At 50.7% G+C, this 22,569-nt stretch overlaps 9 protein-coding genes across 9 annotated transcripts; 5 read left to right on the forward strand and 4 right to left on the reverse strand.

Annotated features, from left to right (window-relative positions):
* Nucleotides 1-14: 14 nt before the first annotated feature.
* BO87DRAFT_376708 (putative dynamin GTPase) lies at nucleotides 15-3,301 on the forward strand. Its single transcript, XM_025623363.1, has 4 exons — nucleotides 15-408; nucleotides 460-2,567; nucleotides 2,620-2,761; nucleotides 2,818-3,301. The coding sequence occupies exons 2-4, from the start codon at nucleotides 480-482 to the stop codon at nucleotides 3,009-3,011; spliced, it is 2,424 nt and encodes an 807-aa protein (XP_025479820.1). The 5' UTR covers nucleotides 15-408; nucleotides 460-479; the 3' UTR covers nucleotides 3,012-3,301.
* A 206-nt stretch (nucleotides 3,302-3,507) lies between these two features.
* BO87DRAFT_376709 (lysine--tRNA ligase KRS1) lies at nucleotides 3,508-5,768 on the forward strand. Its single transcript, XM_025623364.1, has 3 exons — nucleotides 3,508-3,838; nucleotides 3,943-5,530; nucleotides 5,592-5,768. The coding sequence occupies exons 1-3, from the start codon at nucleotides 3,623-3,625 to the stop codon at nucleotides 5,600-5,602; spliced, it is 1,815 nt and encodes a 604-aa protein (XP_025479821.1). The 5' UTR covers nucleotides 3,508-3,622; the 3' UTR covers nucleotides 5,603-5,768.
* Nucleotides 5,769-7,221: 1,453 nt separating this feature from the next.
* Nucleotides 7,222-8,004, forward strand: BO87DRAFT_436287 (uncharacterized protein; the record flags this gene model as incomplete). The annotated part of the gene is made up of 2 exons (XM_025627803.1): nucleotides 7,222-7,831; nucleotides 7,889-8,004. 2 exons carry the CDS (start codon nucleotides 7,222-7,224, stop codon nucleotides 8,002-8,004), a joined length of 726 nt encoding a protein of 241 aa, XP_025479822.1.
* Nucleotides 8,005-8,374: 370 nt separating this feature from the next.
* cox15 (cytochrome c oxidase assembly protein cox15) lies at nucleotides 8,375-10,116 on the reverse strand. Its single transcript, XM_025620466.1, has 2 exons — nucleotides 9,684-10,116; nucleotides 8,375-9,625 (listed from the first exon to the last, which is right to left on the reverse strand). The coding sequence occupies exons 1-2, from the start codon at nucleotides 10,085-10,087 to the stop codon at nucleotides 8,512-8,514; spliced, it is 1,518 nt and encodes a 505-aa protein (XP_025479823.1). The 5' UTR covers nucleotides 10,088-10,116; the 3' UTR covers nucleotides 8,375-8,511.
* A 1,434-nt stretch (nucleotides 10,117-11,550) lies between these two features.
* Nucleotides 11,551-14,732, forward strand: BO87DRAFT_308478 (uncharacterized protein; the record flags this gene model as incomplete). Its single annotated transcript, XM_025619434.1, has 4 exons — nucleotides 11,551-11,884; nucleotides 11,937-12,724; nucleotides 12,777-13,362; nucleotides 13,423-14,732. 4 exons carry the CDS (start codon nucleotides 11,551-11,553, stop codon nucleotides 14,730-14,732), a joined length of 3,018 nt encoding a protein of 1,005 aa, XP_025479824.1.
* A 201-nt stretch (nucleotides 14,733-14,933) lies between these two features.
* Nucleotides 14,934-15,931, reverse strand: BO87DRAFT_459192 (NAD dependent epimerase/dehydratase; the record flags this gene model as incomplete). Its single annotated transcript, XM_025628936.1, has 1 exon — nucleotides 14,934-15,931. The coding sequence occupies exon 1, from the start codon at nucleotides 15,900-15,902 to the stop codon at nucleotides 14,934-14,936; it is 969 nt and encodes a 322-aa protein (XP_025479825.1). The 5' UTR covers nucleotides 15,903-15,931.
* Nucleotides 15,932-16,236: 305 nt separating this feature from the next.
* On the reverse strand, nucleotides 16,237-17,357 carry BO87DRAFT_376712 (SDR family oxidoreductase). The gene is made up of 4 exons (XM_025623365.1): nucleotides 17,230-17,357; nucleotides 16,636-17,170; nucleotides 16,476-16,575; nucleotides 16,237-16,418 (listed from the first exon to the last, which is right to left on the reverse strand). The coding sequence occupies exons 1-4, from the start codon at nucleotides 17,270-17,272 to the stop codon at nucleotides 16,347-16,349; spliced, it is 750 nt and encodes a 249-aa protein (XP_025479826.1). The 5' UTR covers nucleotides 17,273-17,357; the 3' UTR covers nucleotides 16,237-16,346.
* Nucleotides 17,358-19,302: 1,945 nt separating this feature from the next.
* On the forward strand, nucleotides 19,303-20,995 carry BO87DRAFT_459194 (uncharacterized protein). The gene is made up of 3 exons (XM_025628937.1): nucleotides 19,303-19,822; nucleotides 19,872-19,955; nucleotides 20,005-20,995. The coding sequence occupies exons 1-3, from the start codon at nucleotides 19,333-19,335 to the stop codon at nucleotides 20,760-20,762; spliced, it is 1,332 nt and encodes a 443-aa protein (XP_025479827.1). The 5' UTR covers nucleotides 19,303-19,332; the 3' UTR covers nucleotides 20,763-20,995.
* Nucleotides 20,963-22,564, reverse strand: BO87DRAFT_308524 (FAD-dependent oxidoreductase; the record flags this gene model as incomplete). Its single annotated transcript, XM_025619437.1, has 4 exons — nucleotides 20,963-21,433; nucleotides 21,490-21,860; nucleotides 21,922-22,193; nucleotides 22,263-22,564. The coding sequence occupies 4 exons, from the start codon at nucleotides 22,562-22,564 to the stop codon at nucleotides 20,963-20,965; spliced, it is 1,416 nt and encodes a 471-aa protein (XP_025479828.1).
* Between the last annotated feature and the right edge of the window lie 5 nt (nucleotides 22,565-22,569).

The raw sequence follows: 22,569 nt of genomic DNA on the forward strand, positions 1-22,569 counted from the left end.
CATTCACTCTATATTTCTGTTGGTAAATTGATCATGGCCTGCATCTCTAGTTCTCGCTTGGACTCAAAACCTCCTTTGCCCCCTACCATTCACTGGAAAAAAAGTGCTTCATAACACTCCCCTCCCAACGTCAAATCTCTTCTTTCTTCTCAACCAAACTTTGTCTGTTCAAAACTTCTGTACTCCTATCACACAGCCAGGCTTTCAATAGCACAGTTTTCTCCATTAGTCTGAGATTCTTCTCGTCTCATTGTAACTCTCTGTTTCTCACTTCACTCACGCTCTTTCGATCCCATCAAGTCTCTAATCTCCTAGGCTCCTACGAACGGTATATGTCATTACTCACCCTGGAGATACGACGGACCCCATTCAGCAACCAGACGGCTGAACGAGAAAGTATACCTCCCAGTGAGTCCTACTGACCGATTTAACTTTCAACCATCACTTACACCTTCTTAGCTGTCTCCCAGGCTAGCAAGATGGCTCCCCCCGAAGCCCTCGATGTGGACTCGATAGATCTGATTGCCAGCGACATGAAGGAGCTTGTCCGGAAAATCCAGGACCTACGCCACATCGGAATTGAGGACAAGATGATTGTGCTACCAAAAATCTGCGTCATTGGTGACCAGAGTGCCGGGAAAAGCTCTTTGATCGAGGGAATGAGCGAGATCAAGGTGCCACGAAGCGCGGGAACATGCACCAGATGTCCAATGGAGATCAATCTCTGTGAGGGGGAGCCTGACCAGCCCTGGACTTGCAAGGTCTTCTTGTCGCGGAAGTACATGTATGATGCCTCTAAGAAGATCGGTAAGATTTCGAAGAAGTCTCAGTCCCTCGGGCCTTGGCTGGAGCAAGAACAACAAGAAGACGAGCTTTTCACAACACTAACAGACAAGCTCGACCTCGTCGAAGTGATTAGATGGGCGCAGCTCGCCATTTTGAACCCAGGCAGACCTTCCAGCGAATATTTGCTCGGGCAAAACAGTGAAACAGATCCTGATTATTGTCAAGTGAAATTCTCACCCAACGTCGTGCGCTTGGACATTGCTGCGCCGGGTTTTCCTAACTTATCATTCTATGACTTGCCCGGTGTTATCAGCCAAGCTGAGCAGGAAGAAGAACGCTATCTTGTTCATCTGGTCGAGAACCTTGTCAAGCATTACATTTTGCAGAAGCACTGTATAGTTTTACTGACGTTGCCGATGACGAATGATGCCACAAATTCAAGCGCTGCAAGGATCGTACAAACCACCTCTGGAGCAAACGCAAGGGCAATGGGTGTTCTGACCAAGCCCGATCGCATTCAGACAGGAGAATCTTATGCTCAATGGATCGAAATACTCGAAGGAGACAAGTTCTCGCTTGGCCACGGTTACTTTGTTGTTCGTAACAACCCCGACCCCGCGGTCGAGCACTCCGTCGCTCGGGAAGAGGAAGAAGCCTTTTTTGCGGGAGAGCCCTGGGCCACTGATCTGGCTCTTTATCGAGACAAGTTTGGGACCCGAAATTTACAGGCGACACTCTCCTCTCTGCTTCTTGAGCAGATTCAAGGATGTCTACCGGACTTTATTGAGAAGATTAATGCCAAAGCAGAGAGAATTGAGGATGAGCTCCGGACTCTCCCAGACCCGCCCTCTGCGAATGTTCCATATATTATTTGTGGAAAGTTAAACCAGCTGAAGGAGCAAATTCGCGCTCATATTGATGGTGGGTCAGCAACTTACCCCATGCCGAAGTTATGGTCGCATATTGCCATGGATTTCAAACGAGCCCTGATTACGACTCGGCCCACTGTGAGAATGCTCTCTCCAAGTGATAAGTTCCCTGGCCCGACGGACCGCGATGCAGAGGGGAGCGATTCAGACTGTGAGATGACAACGGTCCCGCAGCCAGTCAAACGCAAGTCACCAGGGGAGCCTGGAAATATCTCAAGCGTACCAGAAGCGAGACAACAGCCAAATCCAGCTACAACCGGGATCAGAAATGGATTGTACTGGACAGACCATTTCGCCAAGTTCAACGCTCCGGCCCTGACGTTTACATGGGAGATGATTCGCGAAATAAACGAGGATTCGTATCGAGCTGGACTGCCGGATCAAACGGACCCGAAAGCCATTGAGATCATGAACCAGATGAGCGTGAAGCACTGGTACGACCCCCTGTCAGTGTTCCTGGTTGCCACCTATCGCCTTGTCCGGGAGATGCTGCACAGGCAGCTAAATGAAGTCTTTCTGCAATATCATCAGACGGGTCTCTATCGAGAACTCAAGCGAATCATTGAGAGCTTTTTGTATAAGCTACGAGCTGCTCATTTCGAGCATGCGCAGGAAAACTTCAGCATTGAGTATAACAAACCATTTACCATGGCACTTTCGGCATTGGACCAGTCAATCAAGTCTGCTTACAGCTTTCTTGCGGAGAGGCGGCGTTTTGCTCGTGCTGGGTCCTACCTTGATGCTCAGGGAAAGTACCCTAGAGGAGACGCCCGACGGGAAGCTGAGCTTCGAAAGCTTACAGATGCCGAGCTGGGGCGCGACCAGTTCTCGCAGGAGCTGACCATGATGGCGGTAAGTTGATCCCATGCCAAAGCCTCGACTATAAACTAACTGCCCTGGCCAGACGAGTCGCGGGTACTACGACTTGGCGAGTTCGCGGTTCGTTGATTCAATATGCCAGAGCGTACACACTAAATTGTTCGCAAAATGCCGTGACGATCTCATCAAGGAGATCGAAAGAGAGCTTTGTATCTTCGATGAAAACGGTACGTTTCACTCATTCTATCAGGAGTTATATACTAAGATATTTTCTTGCCTTCAGCACTGGAACGTTGCCTAGAGCTGATGGAGGAGGACCCCGACCGCCAGAGACGCCGGCAATTCCTTCTCAGAGAAAAGGAGCGAATCGATAAAGCCCAGGAGTGGCTAAAGCTAGCGAGGAAAGAGGATGATCAGGAAGACCAATTCGAGAATGTGAGGATTAAATCCCAGCCTCCCGACGATTGGACTACTTGATTGCAGCTTGACGAGGTGTTGTGAGCATTTTCCTGTCCGCAGTGCGTGGTTACAACAGAATATACTTTGGTGATCAAATGTATTAGGATGGTAACTGGACTAAGTGAGTGGGTATGCTGGAAAAAGATGCAGTTGAAGCTGGAATAGTGATGGATGATGGAGGGATTGACCGCAAGCATCGAGGCGGGGTATGGAACCCCACTTTGATGCCCTAAGCCCTAAACCCTGCTTGCGATAGACTCGAATGGTGTATGGCAGCGTGTACCCAATGGTAAAGGAGAGATGTCAGATAGAAAGATTAACAGCTCTAGAATGCAAAATAATGGGGAAACTCGGTACTTTTTGCTAGATTTCCGCAATGATGATAAACAGGAGGCCGAGTCCAAAGAACAGACGATTACTTAAGGACTGGCTGGGCGGGGGGGAAGCTGCCCCTCGCGGTGCCCAATGAGGATCGCGGGCGGCGACTCCCGCCCAAAATTCTCGCTCCCTCCGACTTCAGCCCACCATCTTGTGTGTCATCGATCGATCCCTCCACTTACCTTTCTTTCCCTTCTCATCGTCTTGTTCCCACGGTGATTGAGACTGAGCAATTACCCCCGTCCATCACCATGGCTGATAACAACGCTGTTAAGGAGGCCGAGGCCTCCATGGCCAACCTCCTCCTCGATGAGGTGACCGGCGAAAAGGTCTCCAAGTCCGAGTTGAAGAGACGCCAGAAGAACCGTGAGAAGGAGGCCAAGAAGAAGGAGAAGGAGGCCGCTGCTCCTCCCAAGGCCGAGAAGAAGACCTCCGCCGAGGATGAGGAGGCCAAACTCACCCCCAACGTGAGTCATTTTTTGCCCATTCGTCGCTGGGGGGCGCTTCTTTGTGTGGTGTCGGGGGATTCATTGTCGCATCTCTGCTAACATCCCCGCTCATTTCTGTACAGCAATACTTCGAGATCCGCAGCAAGAGAATCAACAAGCTGCGCGAGACCAAGAACCCCGACCCCTACCCCCACAAGTTCCAGGTCACCGACGATCTGCGCAAGTACCTCACTGATTATGAGGGTCTCGCCAAGGGCGAGCAGAAGCCTGAGGTCGCTGTCCGCATCGCCGGTCGTATCTACACCAAGCGTGCTTCCGGCGCCAAGCTGATCTTCTACGATATCCGCGCCGAGGGCGTCAAGGTCCAGGTCGTCGCTCAGGCTCAGCACGCCACTGGCGACGTGCCTTTCGAGGCTCAGCACGAGCACCTCCGCCGTGGTGACATCGTCGGTATCGTCGGTTTTCCCGGTCGTACCAGCCCCAAGAACCGTGCCGACGGTGAGCTGTCCATCTTCGCTACGGAGGTGGTCCTTCTTTCTCCTTGCTTGCACGCCATCCCGTCCGAGCACTTCGGTCTGCAAGACAAGGAGCAGCGCTTCCGCCAGCGCTACCTGGACTTGATCATGAACGACAGGTCCCGTAACGTCTTCGTCACCCGTTCCAAGATCGTGCGCTACGTCCGCAACTTCTTCGATAACCGCGACTTCGTCGAGGTTGAGACTCCCATGATGAACGCCATCGCTGGTGGTGCCACCGCCAAGCCCTTCGTTACTCACCACAACGACCTCGACATGAACCTGTTCATGCGTGTTGCTCCCGAGCTGTACCTGAAGATGCTGATCGTCGGTGGTCTCGAGCGTGTGTACGAGCTTGGTCGTCAGTTCCGTAACGAGGGTATCGACCTCACCCACAACCCCGAATTCACCACTTGCGAGTTCTACTGGGCTTATGCCGATGTTTACGATGTCATGAACCTGACCGAGGAGCTGGTTTCCGGTCTCGTGAAGCACATCACCGGTGGCTACGAGACCACCTTCCACACTCAGTCTGGCGAGACCTACAACGTCAACTGGAAGGCCCCCTGGCGCCGCGTGGAGATGATCCCCGCTCTTGAGGAGGCTACTGGCGAGAAGTTCCCTCCGGGTGACCAGCTCCACACCGCCGAGACCGGCGAGTTCCTCAAGCGTGTGCTTAAGAAGACCGGTGTTGAGTGCTCTCCCCCGATGACCAACGCTCGCATGCTCGACAAGCTGGTTGGTGAGTTCATCGAGGAGACTTGCGTCAACCCCACCTTCATCACCGGCCACCCCCAGATGATGTCTCCTCTGGCCAAGTACCACCGCAAGAACGTCGGTCTGTGCGAGCGTTTCGAGGCTTTCGTCTGCAAGAAGGAGATTGTCAACGCCTACACCGAGTTGAACGATCCGTTCGACCAGCGCCTGCGTTTCGAGGAGCAGGCCCGCCAGAAGGACCAGGGTGACGACGAGGCGCAGATCATCGACGAGAACTTCTGTACCAGCTTGGAGTACGGCCTGCCGCCCACTGGTGGTTGGGGTATGGGTATCGACCGCCTGGTCATGTTCTTGACGGACAACTACAGCATCAAGGAGGTTCTGGCCTTCCCCTTCATGAAGGAGGACAAGACTGCACATGATACCAAGCCCGCCGCGGAGGTGGTTGGCATTGAGCCTCAGGCTGAGGAGGGTATTGGTGAGTCCACCATTTTTATTTCTCCTGAGGAAAGAAACGAATAGCTAACGGACGATTACAGCCCACAAATAGATAAATGTGACGAACTGATTATTAGATGTTAGTATTTTCTGATGACTAGTTGCATGGTATTCGGATGTCAATGAAGGAATGCATAAAATGATTATAGATGCGAGATGTAGTAAATTTTTTTTTTCTCTTCTTATACGCCTACCTTATCCCTCTTATAGTATTTACCCCACTAAATATAGCAATGTCCCCCATGGAAGTCAGTTAAAAAAAAAAAAAAAAAAAAAAAAAGAGAGAATGGCTTGTTGAAATCAGCCACAAGCAGGACAAGAGCGGTATCCCCTTTCGGGACCGCAGTCAAATGACCCTGGATAGCGGTGCCTTACCCCTCGGCCATCTTGTCTACTGTGAGAAAAGGACTAAAGTGTGCCTGGAAGATTAGTTGCGGGGTCGGAACCTGTATTGCTGATGTAGGAGGATAATTGGTTGTTGTGTCGTCAGACTCAAATGGGTTGGATAGTATAGAAGTTGATGTAGAGTTAACGGGAGGGATGGGCAGATACAGACATGGGTACCGGATATGGTTTAGCGCCCGAGTCATAGAAACCCAGGACCCACTACGGCGGTATAAAGCGGTATACAAATCTGCCTTCACTCTCAGAACTAAGGCCACCAGAATCCTGCCACACCGCACCGGGATTTCAACAGATTTTCAGGTGAGCATTTGGGAACTGCATGTTTCCAAAACCCGCTAAATCCGAGGTTTTTCGATCGAGGTTCGCTAGGTTCTGCCGCTTCTGGCGGTCAGTTAAGCGGTAAAGGGTATTTGCCATCAATCATTTTACCTCCCTCTATATGGATGCCTTAGGCAGATATGTGTGGCATTTACTTCAATAACAGGAGAAGTAATGTAGAAGGAGCTTTAACTAATAAGTATGTGACTGCTACAAGTGTAAAGTTGTTATATGTGGCAGTTTCCGTAGAGGAATTATAGTGATGATGGTTCGGGATTTTCTTTAGGGGAAGTTCCCATTTAGACAATAGAGAGATTTGATCTCATGCTTGGTCTGTATATACTCCCTTTTTGCTGACTATAGCGAATTCTCTCTCTTACTAAGCTCACTACTTCAATTCATTTCCCCCGAGTATCTTTCTTGTAACCTGGTGTATGTGTCCAGGGTTACTGGAGTCTTAGATCTACCTGCCGGTCACTTCTCTACTAAATGAATGGTTGTTAGTAGTACTGGTTACTGTATTGATGAAGTAGTGGAACAACTGTAAGTTCCGTTAGGGTTGAAAGACAATGTTCAAAACCCGAATGGTTGGCAGGGGCTGTGTGGTTTATTCCCAGTTCATGAGACATTGTAGGTGTTGGAATATCCCTCCAAGCCTAATAAGCCTAATCTTCATTTCCCTTCAATTATGATAAATAGACTATAAGCCCCAACGAGTATGTTGTGCATAACCCTCAAACTCCCCAAAGTACAACTCTATCACGTCGGCATTTCCCTGCGCAACAGCTGTGCGTCCCCACATTTTTCATTCCAGGACAAGTCTTCTAGAAGGCAGAGAAGAAGTATATATACTTCGGAAATTTATCTACAAACTTGTACCTCGATTACACTTCGACCATTACAACTAGTAACACACGTGAGACATCTAGTTTCACTTCCTAAGTCGCCATGGATCCCCAGTCCGCGATTCCCCCCAACGACACCGCCGCAGAGGCGAGCCCAGCCGCAGAAGTCCACACCGAGTTCCGATACATAGAAGCCTACGAAGACATCTGCGACAGATGCGACCTCTTCAACATGCAGAATGCCATGTCGCAGTGCCGATCATGTGGATGGCGAGAATGTCGTGCATGCACGATCGAGAATGGTGGTCGTCGAACCCATCGGGTCCAAGGCAGGACGCATTTCTCACCCGTTAATGTAACTGAGTTAATGGCCCAGGCGACTGCTGATCATGAACAGAGAGTGGCGAGACTAGGAGGATGGATGGCAATGACTAGAGGGAGGGGTCGTGCCAGAAGATGGATATATACTAGTAGAAGGAGGGAAGAAGAACAGCATAGAGGGAGGGGGAGGAGAAACCGACGAGGCCGCCGGGAAAATCGCCAACGTTGTCAAGCACCAGCACCAGCACCAACGCCTGAAGCTACCGCTGCTCCGTCCCCGGCAGCTGAGGGAGCAATATTGAATGATGCTCGAGCTCCCGAGACAGCAGAAGGTGCGGAGATGCTGTATGCTTTGGGGCTCGAAGACTCTGCTAGTCTCAGAAGTGAAAGTGGTAGGTGATAGACACTATGTAGGTCTGGAACGAAACTTCTTCTTACAGAGTTCATAGGATCCCCTGCCACTGAGGAAGAGAGACGAACTATACGTGCTCCTTTTCTCATCCTGGCCAAACGTGCCCGCGAAGAATTCGAAACCCAACAGACAGACAGGGCAAGTGAGGAGTGAACGTGCCACGTCAAACAGATAACTATCTGTTGATGTTCTGTTATTCGACTTTTGCTCCTGCAACAAACTCATGCCCTTCGGCTTCATTATTGTGTCATAGTGACACGGTACCATTTCCCTTCAGTTCTCTGAAAAATCGTTGGATATTCTCTGTTTTTAAATGCTTGCACACTGGGTGTGGGACAGACGGGCAGAAAAGGCATTCCGGTGAGAGAGATGAGAGTTGGATTCCATCATAGGGAAAATATTCCGAAGAAGGTAGGCACCGACCCCCTCCGCCGTTCTCCGGTATGTCTGGTGCCTGATGCCAGCGGAAATTGGATTGTGAGTACTACCATGGCAGGATTGAGCTAATACGCCCGAGGCAATTCCAGTGGTACGTGATCATATTATACAAATACGTGAAGTAGAGATTTTAGTAGACATACAGGGCCACTCCGTGGCAGTATAATACATGTAGATGTCGTCCAGAACTCCTGCCTGTTCGTCCTATTTCACGGTTGACCCTCAAACTCTCCGGGGAGCATGGGCCGCGGCATTAGCAAGAGCCTGTCCACGGGCCTTGGCTGCCATCTGAAGCAGCTTAGCCGTCCTAGACGGGTGCCAGACACGGCTTCCCAAGACAAGCACCCAGGTAAGAAGGAACAGACTGCCCGCCTGGTGGGCAGAGGCCAAAGGCGTGGGAACAAGGTAAAGAAGAGTCGAGATACCAAGACCAACCTGCATGCAGGCGAAAGCGACCACACCGTGGACACCCTTCTTCGCAGCGCGGGGCAAGAGGCGCTTCATGGTGGGGGATCTGCGAGTGTAGGCCCACAGAGCCATGATGCTCGTAAAGGTAGTCATGGCCAGGGTGCGGTGGTCCAATTGCACCAGGGAAGGGTTCTCCAGCATGTTCCTCCACCAGAGGTCCGACCGGTCCTCGTGGCGAGAGTAGCGTTCATCAAACAGTTCAGACTTAGGAGGAGCCAGGCCATTACCCATGAACGGGAACTCGTTGTAGATGAGACCAGCATCCAGGCCAGCGACCAGGGCACCCGACATGGCAGTCACGAAAACCAGAGCAGCCAAAGCGGCAACGGAGCGACGGAAGATCTTGAGCTTAGGGTCACGAAGCGAGTCCAGAAGCTTAATTCCAGCTTCCGGGTCCGCGAGCAGACGGTGAGAGCGCAGAATGGCAAGTCCGTTCCAGAGCATAGCAGTATAGCAGACGAAAGCTGCACCCAGATGCGCCGTCAGACGGTACTGGCTGACACGAGGGTGGCTACCGGGAGCAAACAGATCATCCTTCAAACCAGACTTGACCATCCACCAACCGATAAAACCTTGGAATCCAATCAAGCCCGCAATACCAGCTAGGCGCAGAGACATGGGCTTGCTGACCTTTTTCGTGGCAACGAAGTATACGGCCGGGAGCACGAACGACAGGCCGACAAAGCGGCCCCAAAGACGGTGGATCCATTCCATGTAGTAAATCGACTTGAATTCGGAGAGGGTCATATGCGGGTTCAGGAGTTGAAATTCGGGAGAGGCACGGTACTTGGAGAATTCCGACTCCCAGTCTTCGGCGTTCATTGGGGGGAGGGATCCGGTGACAGGGCGCCATTCGGTGATACTCAGACTACAACATGGCTGTGTTAGCATTGGTTGCAACTTAGCAATGGAGGAGAAGACCATACCCTGACTCAGTCAGTCTGGTAAGGCCGCCAAAAACGACAATGCCAAACACACTGGCCGCGCTGGCCAGCAGCCAGTAGGCCACTTTCTTATCGCTCACATCCGGAAAGCTAGACTTGGCTTTCGCGGCTCCTTCCTGGGCAGCAATTGCCTCCGGTGCTGCTGATCCGGAGACGTTTCTTCTCAGACTGGACGCAAAAAGCTTTCTCGCCCTGGACTGCAGGGCAGAGTTGGCTCTGCTGTTGGTGTTCTGGGCGAAGGGCAAGGCGGAGAATTGTCTGCGGAAGGCGGACTTAGTCGCGAATTTCTGGGTACGGACCAAACATTGGCGGCAGGTGAAGAGCTCCCTCGACAGCCGGGGAGACAGGCTTCGCAGCAAGGGCACGGAAGGCCCGAAGGATGCCATGATGGGCGGATGAGGAGAGAATGAACCTGTCCAAGGCTTGCCAGGCCAGAATTTCTGGTTGGATCTCGGCGAGTCTCGCGTTCGGAAGCCCGAAGGCCGAGACCTCGCCAACCAATCAGAGCACGTCAATTTGTTGCCGATCGATCAGCCCATACTACACCTGGCCCTTTATACTTTCTAGGTATCTTACTTAGTAGCATCTCTACCTACTACTCAGCACCCTTGTCTATTACAGTGATGTGAAATTCTATCATATTAATTTACATTGAAGTTGTATCGTCACTCAGCCAATCTGGCTTGATATACGGAATGGTCAAGGCTCCTTGCTTGCTTCAAGCCTCCTGAAAAGTCCTAGCCTCGATGAATGATCACCAGTTGTTACGATTCCTCTACGAGTGTGCAGATTCCACACTTCATTCTATCGCTGCATATAGGGCCGTTAAGGCTCTCAGCGCGGTGTTTCTTCATCACTTTTAGTCCAGTGTCATGTCACAGACAGTTATTGGGTGAACTTGTGCATCGAGGCATATTTGAGTCACTTTCACACCCTGGAAGCCACAACTAGGCAAGCTTTAACCGATTTCTTCCAACAATAGTCTCTGTGACTATCTATCATGCCACACGTTGCTTGAGGCCTTACCCATGGCTCCTTGAAAACAGCGAGGTTCAAGGTACCAGGTAAAAAGCGCCTGAGAAGCACAGCCACTCAACCGAAAGCTTATTCCCCAAGTATTTAAGATACTGTTGCATGCATGTGAAGCGCCTTATATACTAATGGGCCATTTCTTGTCAAGAGGAAAAGCATCACCGTTGACTTGGTATGTGGACTCGGTCACAGGCGAGTCCGGAATTTCCCCGGTGCTGAAGATCATCACAAGTGTACATACACTGGACTTTTCCCCTCATTTGCTTTGGACTCCTCGCAAACGATTTGTGAAGCCGTGATATTATCGCTGCGGGGTCCTGCAACATCAAGCCATCCTAGACTCCGGATGTTCCTCCTCTTTTTCTGTCGGAATGCCCGGGGCCCCGCACTAGTGGGGCCGAATGCAGAGTCTCCGACCCTAGATACTATTTCACCTCATCTGTACGAATACGACTTTCTGTGATCGGCTACAATCAGACCGACCTGTATTTCTTTCATACGGCAGTGGAAAATGGTGAAACCTGCCACGCTCCTCGACTACTCAGCTCTCTGCAAAGACTACCACTATCACACTGCAGTTCGATCCCCTCTTAAGCTCTATGCATTGCCGAGCAAGTCATCATCCAAAGATCTTCAGCATGACTCCTCAATTTCGGCTCAGCATTGCACCGAGCCAGCGTTCCCCTCATCAGATGCGGCAGAGTCGCACTGTGCGGACGGTCTATCAAAGGTATATCTACTAGTAGTATGATGTATAGATTTTAGGTGCTGTGCCATCCACACCAGAGACAGGATTAGATCGCCAAAACCGAGGACTATGCATTTGCCGTATCTTCTCATAAATACTGCTTTTCTTGCTCAGGCCGTGTGGACTATCGGGACTAATGACCAAGTCGAACCTGACATCGATTATGGCACCTTTCAGGATCCTTCATCCAACGTGAGACCACGATTCCGCTACTGGGTAAATGATGCGTCCTTAAACCTGAACGTGGTGGCGGAGGATGTAAAGGCTATGGGGGAATCCGGAGCAGGGGGGCTTGAGTTACTCGGTTACTATCTTTATGGAGACACGCTGAATTATGGGGCACAAATGCAATGTCCTTTGCAGTCAGACTGGACTACATTCGGTTTTGGTAGCCCTGCCTGGAGTAAGTTTATCAACGCTATGTTCGGTGGCGATAATGCTAATATATCAGCCAGAGAGTCTGGCCGACACCGTCTTGGTGACAGCAAAGAAATACGACTTACTCGTGGACTTGGCAATGGGACCAAACCAAGGCGCCGGTGTCCCAGCGCCATATAACGACGATGGCCTTCTTTGGGACTTACCCGGCTTCAATTCGACATTTCCTAGCGACAAAGGCTTCGATGGTATCATTCCAGGATGGGGTGCAGGGCCATTGATTGCAGCTGTTACCGCTCACGTTAGCTCGACTGGTTCGAGCAACGAAACATACAAAGTGCTTGCGGAAAGCTCTCTGTTAGATGTGACAAATCTCGTCAAATCAAACGGCCATCTTCAGATACAGGCAAACAAGACTGCAGATAGTTCCGAGCAGCTCATCTTCGCTTACTATTTAGTGCACTCTGAGTATCGAGAGGTCGAGAGTCCTGATAACCTTCCGGCCGCTGTCCCCCAGTCACCCATCACCAGTTACCCTCAGAACGGATCATGGGTGGTCGATCACTTCTCGCCCCAAGGCGCGTTAGTAGTTATAGACTTCTGGAAACAGTCGTTGCTGGACAGTGAAACAGGCGCACTGATTCGTGAAGTGGGCAATTACCTCTGGGAAGACAGCCAGGAATATACCGTCTCCACATTCTGGACCCCGCATCTCCAAGAGGTGTTCCAAACCAATCGAGGCTACAGTATCAACAGATTCATACCGATCCTGGTCGGCTCCGGCGGCGGGTCGACTCCTCAGACGACCTATGTAACTGACGAGCCTGATGCAGGCGCGAGCCATACAGTGGACTATCAGCAAACAGTTCGTGTGCCTCCTGTTACATGGGAAAGCGATTAGATGCTGACTTGCGTAGCTAACGGAACTGAACGCCGAGTATCTCACATCTCTAACACAGTGGAGCAATGACCTTGGTATTCAGTTTTCAGCACAGGTGGTTTACAATTTGCCAATGGATATGCTTGCCAATGTTCCCTATGTCAACGGACCCGAGTGCGAAACCCTAGGATTCAGGGACAGCATCGACAGCTATAGGCAATTTGCAGGCCCCGCGCACCTTGCTGGGAAGCGCATCATTACCAACGAGGCTGGCGCAGAGATGGCGAAAGCATACCAGGAGCCTATACCCGAGCTTTTGTGGACACTGAAGCGTTCTTTTGCCGGCTCGGTCAATCAATTTGTGCTTCACGGATACCCTTACTCGGGTAATTATGGAAACACGACATGGCCTGGCTTTACAACCTTTTCATATGAGTTTTCGGAGATGCATGGTCCACGTCAGCCGTCGTTTGCCTTTTATAGAGATTTCCTCGATTGGATATCTCGTACCCAGTTCGTGCAACAGACAGGTATTCCCAAGGCAGACATTGTCTTTTGGTCGAAATCCACCTCCTACAAGACCCTTCCAACTGTTTACAGTCCCGTTGATTTACAGAGTGCAGGTAAGGAGCTCTCTTTTGGACCGAAGTGTTGACGACGTTAAGCTAAGGTCTTAATGGTAGGCTATATATATGAATACCTTAGTCCCGACAACTTTGTACTACCCGGAGCATATGTTTCCAATGGCACTTTTGCGCCTGATCAACAGGCCTTCAGAGCGCTCGTGGTGCGAGCAAACGAAACTCTGACAGCATCTGGGGTTGCTAAGCTTGTCGAGTACGCACATTCCAAGCTTCCGATCATTTTTTCCGGTGGACTGCCCGGAAATTACAGCGGGTACAATCCCAAAGCTGCGAGGCAAGCTGTCAGCACGATTAGAAACCTAACCTCTTTGTATAATGTCCATATTGTGCCGTACGAGAACCTGGCGGCAACACTCAATTCTCTCAACATCCTGCCGCGTACATCTGTGAGCGCGAACCGCACCTGGTACACCACCTGGAGGTATGATACAAAGACGCTTACGGACTACGTCTATGTTTACAATGATGCAGCCGGGGTCCCATATGGAGGTGGAACCTCTTCAGGAAGTATATCTTTTGAGACAACGGGAACACCCTTCTTGTACGATGCCTGGTCAGGCGATATCATTGCCTTGTCTATCTACCAGAAGTCTGAGACCCATGTTACAATTCCTCTTACGCTGGCCGGAAACCAGTCCGTGATTATCGGCTTCCATAAGAACGCCCAGCCAAGTCTCCACTTACAGAATACAACAGACGGAGTTCTTTGGGCAACCAGTAATACGACACATCTCGCCGTTCTTAGATCCTTTGATCAGGAGTCTCGCGACGTCTACCTTTCAAATGAGAAGTCCGTGACGCTAGCCCCAATGCTAACGCCTGCATTTACACTTGGAAACTGGACGTTGATAGTCGAGTCATGGACGGCGCCTTCGGAATTCTACAACGTCGAGTCGAGGCCGACGCGCACTAACCACACTTTTGCGCTTCCAAATATATTGCCCTGGAACCAGGTTTCAACATCACTAACCAATGTTTCTGGAATTGGGTACTACTCGACAACATTCGACTGGCCTCCAGAGGCTACCAATGGCACGGTGTCTGGCGCAATCATTGACCTTGGGCCAATTGTTCACACGGCGCGAGTCACCATAAATGGGCATGTGCTGCCTCCGGGAGAAATCACATGGGCAAAGTGGGACATTGGACAGTTTATCCGACGGGGACGCAATTCAGTCGAGGTTGTTGTGAGCACTACACTTGGGAATGTTCTGCGGACATACTGGGATGAACTGGAGACTAGTGGGCAGCATGCATCAACGGTGGTTCCGTCCCCACCGGATGAGGCAGACTACGGATTGATTGCTCCGGTGAAGATTATTCCTTATCGTGAAGACCAGGTTGCTTAGATCTATCAGAGAACATACTGTACTGTGCCAGCTGCGCGCAAGAACTATGCTACGTCTGCTAAGTGCTTACCATGCCCATAGCAAATCAGATCTTCAATATTTCGCTCACTTCTGACAATATGCTCGTTGTCAAACGTAATAGCAAGCAACCCATCTACACAACCTACAAATCTATACAAAACCCATCTTGTAAGCACACCATCAAGCAGCACCACTCCTCAACCTCTCCGCCAACCCAACATACGACCCATGCCTCACCTCCTCCACGATTCCAACCTTCTTCGGCACCCAACCCAACACCCTCATCGCCTTCCCCCCAGAAGCCCTATTCTCCGTACTCAGAAACCCCGCAAAGAACTCCCCCCACACCCTCTTCGCCTCCTCAAACCCCACAACCTCAACCCCAACCCCCAAAACATCCGCCATTGCCCTCCCCAACTCCCCAAACGTCACCCCCCACTCCGAACACCCATTGAACACGTCCCCAGCACCAGCCCTTTCCGCAGCAAGCAAATACAACTCGGCCGCATCCTCCACATGCACCGCAGACGTGACCACCCCCTCCGCCTCCCTAACAACCTTCACCTCCTTCTCCCCTCTATCACCACCATTCCAAAACATCCCCATAAACAACCCCACCCCACTCCCTCCCCGTCCATACACAAACGGCGGCAGCCGAATCACAATAACCCTCACCCCTTTCTCCCCTACCCACCTCAGGTTCTTCCTCTCAGAGACAATCCGCTCATTCAGCGCCTTCCCTTCCTCCCATAACGCGGACTCCTCGTCAGTCTCCTTCCCCGTAGCAGTAGCAGCAACGACCAGTGATCCGGAGGTCACTACAAGCGGCTTGTCGCTTCCAGCTAATCCCTCAGCGATGGCGGTGACTGCTTCGTCGTCGATGCGGATGCGTTCTTCGTATGGGAGAGAGTAGTTCCCTGCCATTGGGTCCGCCAGGTGGATGACTATATCTGCCTTTTGGCTTTGTTCAAGGAGCACGGAGTGGGTGGTGAGGTCGCCGCGGATGGGGGTTGCGCCGAGAGAGGTAATCTTGGCGTCGCTTTCGGGGCTGCGTGAGAGGGAGTGGATGGTGTAGTTCTTGGAGAGGGCGTGGGTGGTTATGGCTTGGCCGAGGTAGCCACTGCCGCCGGTTAGGAAGATGAGGGGCATTTTGGATGATTAATTGGAGGTGATAGTGTTGGTTTGATGGTTGGATCTGTGGGTGGGGTCTGGTGTTTTGGGATAATGTTATGGGTATATATAGTATTGTCTGCTTCTTGCGATGGGTGGTATGTGAGATATGTCGGGCTTAAGGGATTTAACTCCGGTGATGATTCGGAGTTAAGGATATGTTGATATGGGATTGATTGGTTGGTTATGGGGTTATAGGGGGTGTTGTGCACATACGGGATGTTGGATATCCGAGAGTGCTTATGCGGGGTTGGAAGTATACTAGTATGTGTATATCTAGAGACTTGGGTGGAGGATGATAGGGCTTTTTGTGGGACAGTTGAAATTTAAGCTCACCAGATCGTATGATAATGAACTCTAATAAGGTACTCTACTAAACAGCGCAACATGCAGCATCATAACAGCTTCGTATATACCTACCAATCAGAAAGGAACCTCTTCTCCCTTCCAACTGATGAACCGGCCACCAACTGTTTCTCTCGTGGCGCCCTCGATCTACTCCACTCAGTACCAAACCCCAATATATCAGGCTCACAGAAAGGAAGCACTTACCAAATTCACCAAAGCCTCCGCACACTCCCTCGGCTCCGTAAAAGCCTCCTCCAACCCGATGCTCTTCGCACACGCATTCCCCATCTCAGTCTTCACGAACCTACACACCACACAAATCAGCACACCCCAGCCATCCCAACGCACAAGATAGTAAGCTTACCCTGGATGCACCATAAAACAAACCATCCCCTCATTCTCAACATGCATCTTTCTCGTCACCCAATTCCCAGCAGCTTTACTAACCCCATATGCAGCACCGGGAAAGAATTCTTCTTCAAGACCACCGATACTCCCCAGAAAGCTACTCACAGTGACGAACACCGGATTTGTGCTCTTCTTCAGCATGTCATATACTCCCTGAAAGAGACGGATTACGCCAAGCGTGTTCACATCGAAGTGCAACTGCACGGTGGAGAGGGGGATGTTGTCGACGCGGTGGGTGGCGTCGTTGTAGTAGCCTGCGTTGGAAATCACGGTGTCGATGTGCGTGATGTTGTGGGTTGATTTGAGGGTTTCGATGGCGTTGGTGATTGAGGTGGTGGATTGGATGTCGAGGGGGAGGAGGATGAGGGTTGAGGTGGGGGATGTTGGTGGGGGGTTAGTATAGAGAGAGTTGGTGGTGGGGTTGCGCATGGTGGCGATTACGGTGGTGTTTGGGCGAAGGAGGATGGCTTGGGTGAGGGAGAGGCCGATACCTGGGTTATTTTGTGGGTGAGATGAACATGAGGGTGGGATCAGGAATGGTGGTGTGTACCTCTGCTGGCACCGGTGATGAGGTAGATGGTTAGGGATGACATTGTGGGGTTGGGGGTTGCAGGGGATTGATGTTGCTTAGAGTGGACAGGCACTGAGAAAGAGATGTAGGAACAGAACGGATATCTGCGATGGGGTGTATAGAAGAGTAATATGGTCCATCTTGGTGGAGGATAAGCGACGCTTTTATAGTCGTTTGTTTCTGGGTTACCTAAGCTGAGACTAGGGCTGAAAGGAAGCTAACGGATTGTGGCTTGTGGTGGGATACGAATTTCGCAGTCTGGAGGCAATGTCAACTCTAGTTGAGGCATTACAGTCTCTCGTTGGAGCATCATTTGGGCCTTGATATACAGTGGACTGAATTATAAAATTTTAATTGCCCACTGTTTCTGGATCGTAGTTGTAAGTCTGCAGTCCCGCAATTCAGCCTCAACCTATAATCTGAGATAAGGTAGCATTCGACTATGTACGCTACATGAATCATACTTGATCTGGCATTGTTTTCTCTTAGTTGTTTTTTATTGTTTGCTACTGATGAGTTATAAGACCTTGTGTATACCCTGCCGATGAAGGCATAAGTCGCTTCAGCTGCGATGAAGCCCACCTTATGTATGATTAAGGAACTATACCCGTTTGTACAGTATAACAAGAGGGCTTGATTATGGTCAAGGAAAGTGTCTCCATTCCCATAATGCCTCTGCTTTCTGCGGTCTGCTGATGGGAAATACCATCATACACAGCACACATTTGTTTCAGTTCTACGTCAATAGATGCTGAGATAAACAACAAAAGCTGTCGAGATCCACCGTGTTCAGGCTCAGCCTCGGCTGCATACGTGGTTTTTCTGCTCATTTTCCCCCAAATAGAACCTTACTTATGTAACCAAGACGCCCTAGTTAGGCGAACCTCTTACACGGCCATGACCTGACCGGTGCCAGCCCTGTCCTTCGGTGCCTGGTGTGAATTTAAAAGTATTTTAATGTGTCCATGCTTCTACCTGAAACAATGACCCACTCTATCAGATGATTAAAATGCGACTGATGGGATTAGAACGGTATCACCTCAATGCAATGGAGATACCTACCAGAAGAGGAGTAAGAAGCTTCTCAAAAGAATCTGTGGCGTGCTCTTCGGTTTCAATGTCTGAAGGACAAGGTGTACAATACCGGATGGACCGAACGCAATTATTGTGGAATTTGATCTCCTCGAAATCAGAAAGGTCGATGGTCCTCATGATATGTACGCAACGTAAACTCGGGAACTGGACACCGTCTAGGCGGTAGTGATAGAGGCACTCAAAAATGTGGTTCAGAATCTCGGGAATTGCCAGCGCACGCTGAAAGGCTGGAAGAAGGGGTACCTCATTGTTCAGAGCCATTTGCAGGTTGAACTATGTGACCAACTGTCAGCATGGCCAAGAGTAAATCTAACTTCTTAGTGCTCTGTGGGTGATACCTTCAAACGTCACTTGGCTGATGTGACTATCTAGGGCAGGTGGAGGCCATAGATATGCGAGTTAAGTCTAATAGAGAAGGATTACAATGAAGTAGTCACAGTAGTAAGTTGCACAGTTCTGGCCAGTGAAAAGACCACAATAGTCTTGATCAATAATGTTTTATGGCAAGTGTGAGTTGAGAAAGGACTCAGATGTGGACAGACAATGACCTAAGTGAGTTGTAGAAACAACCCCTGCAGTTAGGCATCTACCAGAACTGCATTGTCTCTGCTGCCTGCAAGGTCTCCTTCTTCTTCGCTGAGGAGGCCCTTATTTGAAGATACAGAGATCCAATCCAATGGATACTATCAGCCCTGTCCTGTGGGTCAATGCCCCTTTGGGAACATATCCATTGAACTGTAACAATATTAATAAGGCTATCTGATGTTGCTCAGATATAATGTTAGCAAACAAATTCACATAATACTACACTGTAGTTCATGGCGATTTACCTGCAGGTCGAGCACCCCTCTCGTTGCCTCAGGCATGAACACGATAGCTCCATTTCGGGTCTAGCGCCACCAGCTCCTAGGCCTTCCCCAAAGATCCACTCCCTTATCTCAAAGACCACTTCAACTGCAAAACACCATTGCTTCCACGCGCTGGAAAATGTCCTACGCCGTTGAAACGAAGAAGCGCAAGTTCCATCGGGTTCTCGAGTCTCTAACCAAACCTACAACCTCCGAGTCCACAAAATCAGCTACCGCCGAAGCGCCTGCAACCATTCGAGACGCATCGAACAAAAAAGCCCGTCTAGATGCGCCCGGCTTCTCACTTGCACGAAACTCACTTCTAAAGGTCGCACGCCCTAGCTCCAGAGATTCGTCGTCATCGTCAACCTCGCGGCCCAGCTTTGTTCCTTGGGATCGCGAACGTTTCCTCGAACGATTGGAAACCTTTCGTCGCGTCGACCGATGGGCACCCAAACCGTCAGCAATTAGTGAGGTGGAGTGGTCTAAGCGCGGCTGGATATGTACAGATGTGGCCCGGGTAACATGTGCTGGGAACTGTGGTGGGTCGGTTGTGGTCAAGCTCCCGGATGAGCTGGATGAGTTGGATGGGTTTGATGCCGAAAAGGTGCAGGAGAGGAAGGAAGTTCGTAAGTTTGCCAATTGCCGTGTCTGCTTCGTGTGCCTAATGGAGATCAGGAGCCAAACTTGTGGACGAATACGCGGAAAGGCTGGTCAAGGGGCATGGGGAGACTTGTCCGTGGAGGAACAAGGGCTGTGATGGTGGGTTCTTTGATACTTGTGGTTGCCATTCGGGAGCTGACTGTTACAGCTACTATCCATCGATTGCCGCTAGCAAACCCCGAAATAGCTATCTCCGGCCTGGAAAAACGATACTCGAACCTCGTGAAGATGGCCGATCAATTGCCGGCCGCAGACGTCATCCAAACGCCTCAGTCCTTCGATCTCGACATGCTCATTAAGATACTTCCAGCAAGCTTCAACGGGTCCGAAGAAAGTACGCGCACGGAGAGCATTGAGAGCAATACTGAGGGTGAAGATGGGAAAAGGAACGCGCAGAACTCTGAGCCCGAGCCATCTGTTTTAAAGAACGCTTTCATACTAGCATTTTTCGGTTGGGACTCAGTCCCCGGCGGGACAGCTGGTCTGGTCGGCTGTAGCGTGTGTTTCCGGAGATTGGGCCTGTGGATGTACAAACCAAAGCCCAACGGCGATGAAGCTCTGTACGACTCATTGGAAGTGTTGAATGAGCACATGGACTATTGTCCTTGGGTGAACGGAAAGGCTCAGAGCGGAACGGGACGGGCCACCGAGAAATCAGAAGGCCTACGTTGTGGCTGGGAGCTGCTGGGCCAGGCGCTCAATGTGCGCCATCGCCGACTGAATCGTTCGACCACCTCGGGAGACAGTCGTGCTGTCTCCGAGGTACCATCCACGGATGAGCTTGTGGCGGACGATGTCAACCCCGAGGTCAAAAAGGCCAGTGACCGGGAATGGTGGGCCAAGTTACGCCGCATGCGACAGGTTTTGAATGTCGGTTCGCCTAGAAAGAAGCCGGCTTCGAAGTGATACTCTCTCATTATATTGTGTTTCTGCACATGATACTCCTCATCTGGTTGTTAATGCAGCGTGGCGTTCGGGCATTTCCATATCTATCTTCTCGATATCCTCATTACTACATTAGTTATGCTATAGCGAGCCTTTTCCTCCGCCTCGATAACTTAGAATACATCATACTAAATCAAAGAAAGATCGGAGAGCAGAAGTTATCATCTACTCAACGCATTGCTTTGGAGCCAGATGCTCAATCCACCAATCGTAAGTAAGGTGAGGATTATAAGCACCCATTGCACCTGCCCTCTCTTCCCCTTCCGCTTGTACATCTCCCAGCCCGGTCCTGAGCGGCCTGGCAAAGGCAGAAAAGTAACAACCTCTGCATCGGCCATTACTTTTGATGCCAGGTCAGCAGGCAGGTTGCCAGCATATGGTGCCCAATATCGTCCAAAGACGGTGTTGAGGATGCCATCTCGGGCCTGAATTCGAGAGACTGAAGCCGCGGTGCGACACATGCCTACCATGCGAGTGTATCGAGTCTCCCGATACTGCTTGAGGAGATGCTGAATCTGGACATTTGATGGCTTGCAAACCCCACGGGCGTTGACGAGATCATGTAGAAGGGAGGAGAGCGCGGCAGCATCCTCGATGGCAGAATTGGCTCCCTGGCCAAAGTTGGGCGTCATCTGGTTGCACATTGAGTAAGCCCAACGATGTCACTTCAATTTTCCTAGCGACGTACCTTGTGAACGCTATCTCCCATCAAAACCATCCTATCATGGTGCCATGTCTCGAACACTCCCTCCTCCAGCGCTGTCATCGAGGACACCTCTCTGTTCTTCCACAAGTCCCCCACGCAGATGTTTTTCCAGAACCGCACGTGTTTGACCCGATCGAAGAGCTGTACGGCATCCTCGTCTGAGAATCGCGGGACATCAGGATAGACGTATCTCCTATCCAACTTCTGGATCACGAACCAGAACACCCGACCATGTCTGCCGTGGATTGTTAGAATGGATAGATGGTCGAAAATACCGTTGATCTGTTCGCTTATCTCGAGCCCTGGGATGGCTGATGAGATCCCGAAAACGCAGACATATTCAACAGTCATGCCTGCTTGTATTAGTTCTCATTGCACCCAGCACAAAGGAATTGAGACTTTGCCGATACATACTTCTTCTTTCACGTGTCGAAACTGATGCAGGCTGATTCTCCTCCGCCATCTTCCAAATCTCACTTCTCACCCGACTATGTACTCCATCAGCACCAACCACGAGATCGGCCTCATACTCTGTTCCATCAGCCACAGAAACAGCAGCTGCATGTTCCGTCTGTCGCACGCCGACTACCCTTTTTCGAGTGAGAACGTTCTGCTTCTTTCTAAGCCCTTCATGCGCAATCTGCAGGAATTTCTGCCGGTCCAAGAATGCAACCGGGTATCCGAACCTAGACCCTTAGTCACAACACCCTCCATCTTCTTCTGTCCGCAGGATAATCCAGAGACTGTTGACATACCTGTCGCCAAGAACCTTAGGATAGACGTTACTAAAGCAGAACCCATCTGGATAGCTGATATTCGCCTGATGCAACGGCTCGATCACACGCTCAATCTCCCCAAATAGGCCCAGTTGCTCGAGGATCCGTCCGCCATTTGGCATGATACCTATCGAGGCACCAACTTGCGGGGCAACATCTTCTCCTTTTTCGAGTATGAGGTACTCGATATTGGCGCGTTCGAGACAGTGCGCAAGGGTGAGGCCTGCGACAGAACCGCCCACAATAAGGACGCGAAAGGGGGGTTGCTGGGCATTGGCCATGCTTG

This window comes from Aspergillus neoniger, assembly GCF_003184625.1.
Source record: "Aspergillus neoniger CBS 115656 unplaced genomic scaffold BO87scaffold_16, whole genome shotgun sequence".
NCBI classification, from domain to species: domain Eukaryota; kingdom Fungi; phylum Ascomycota; class Eurotiomycetes; order Eurotiales; family Aspergillaceae; genus Aspergillus; species Aspergillus neoniger.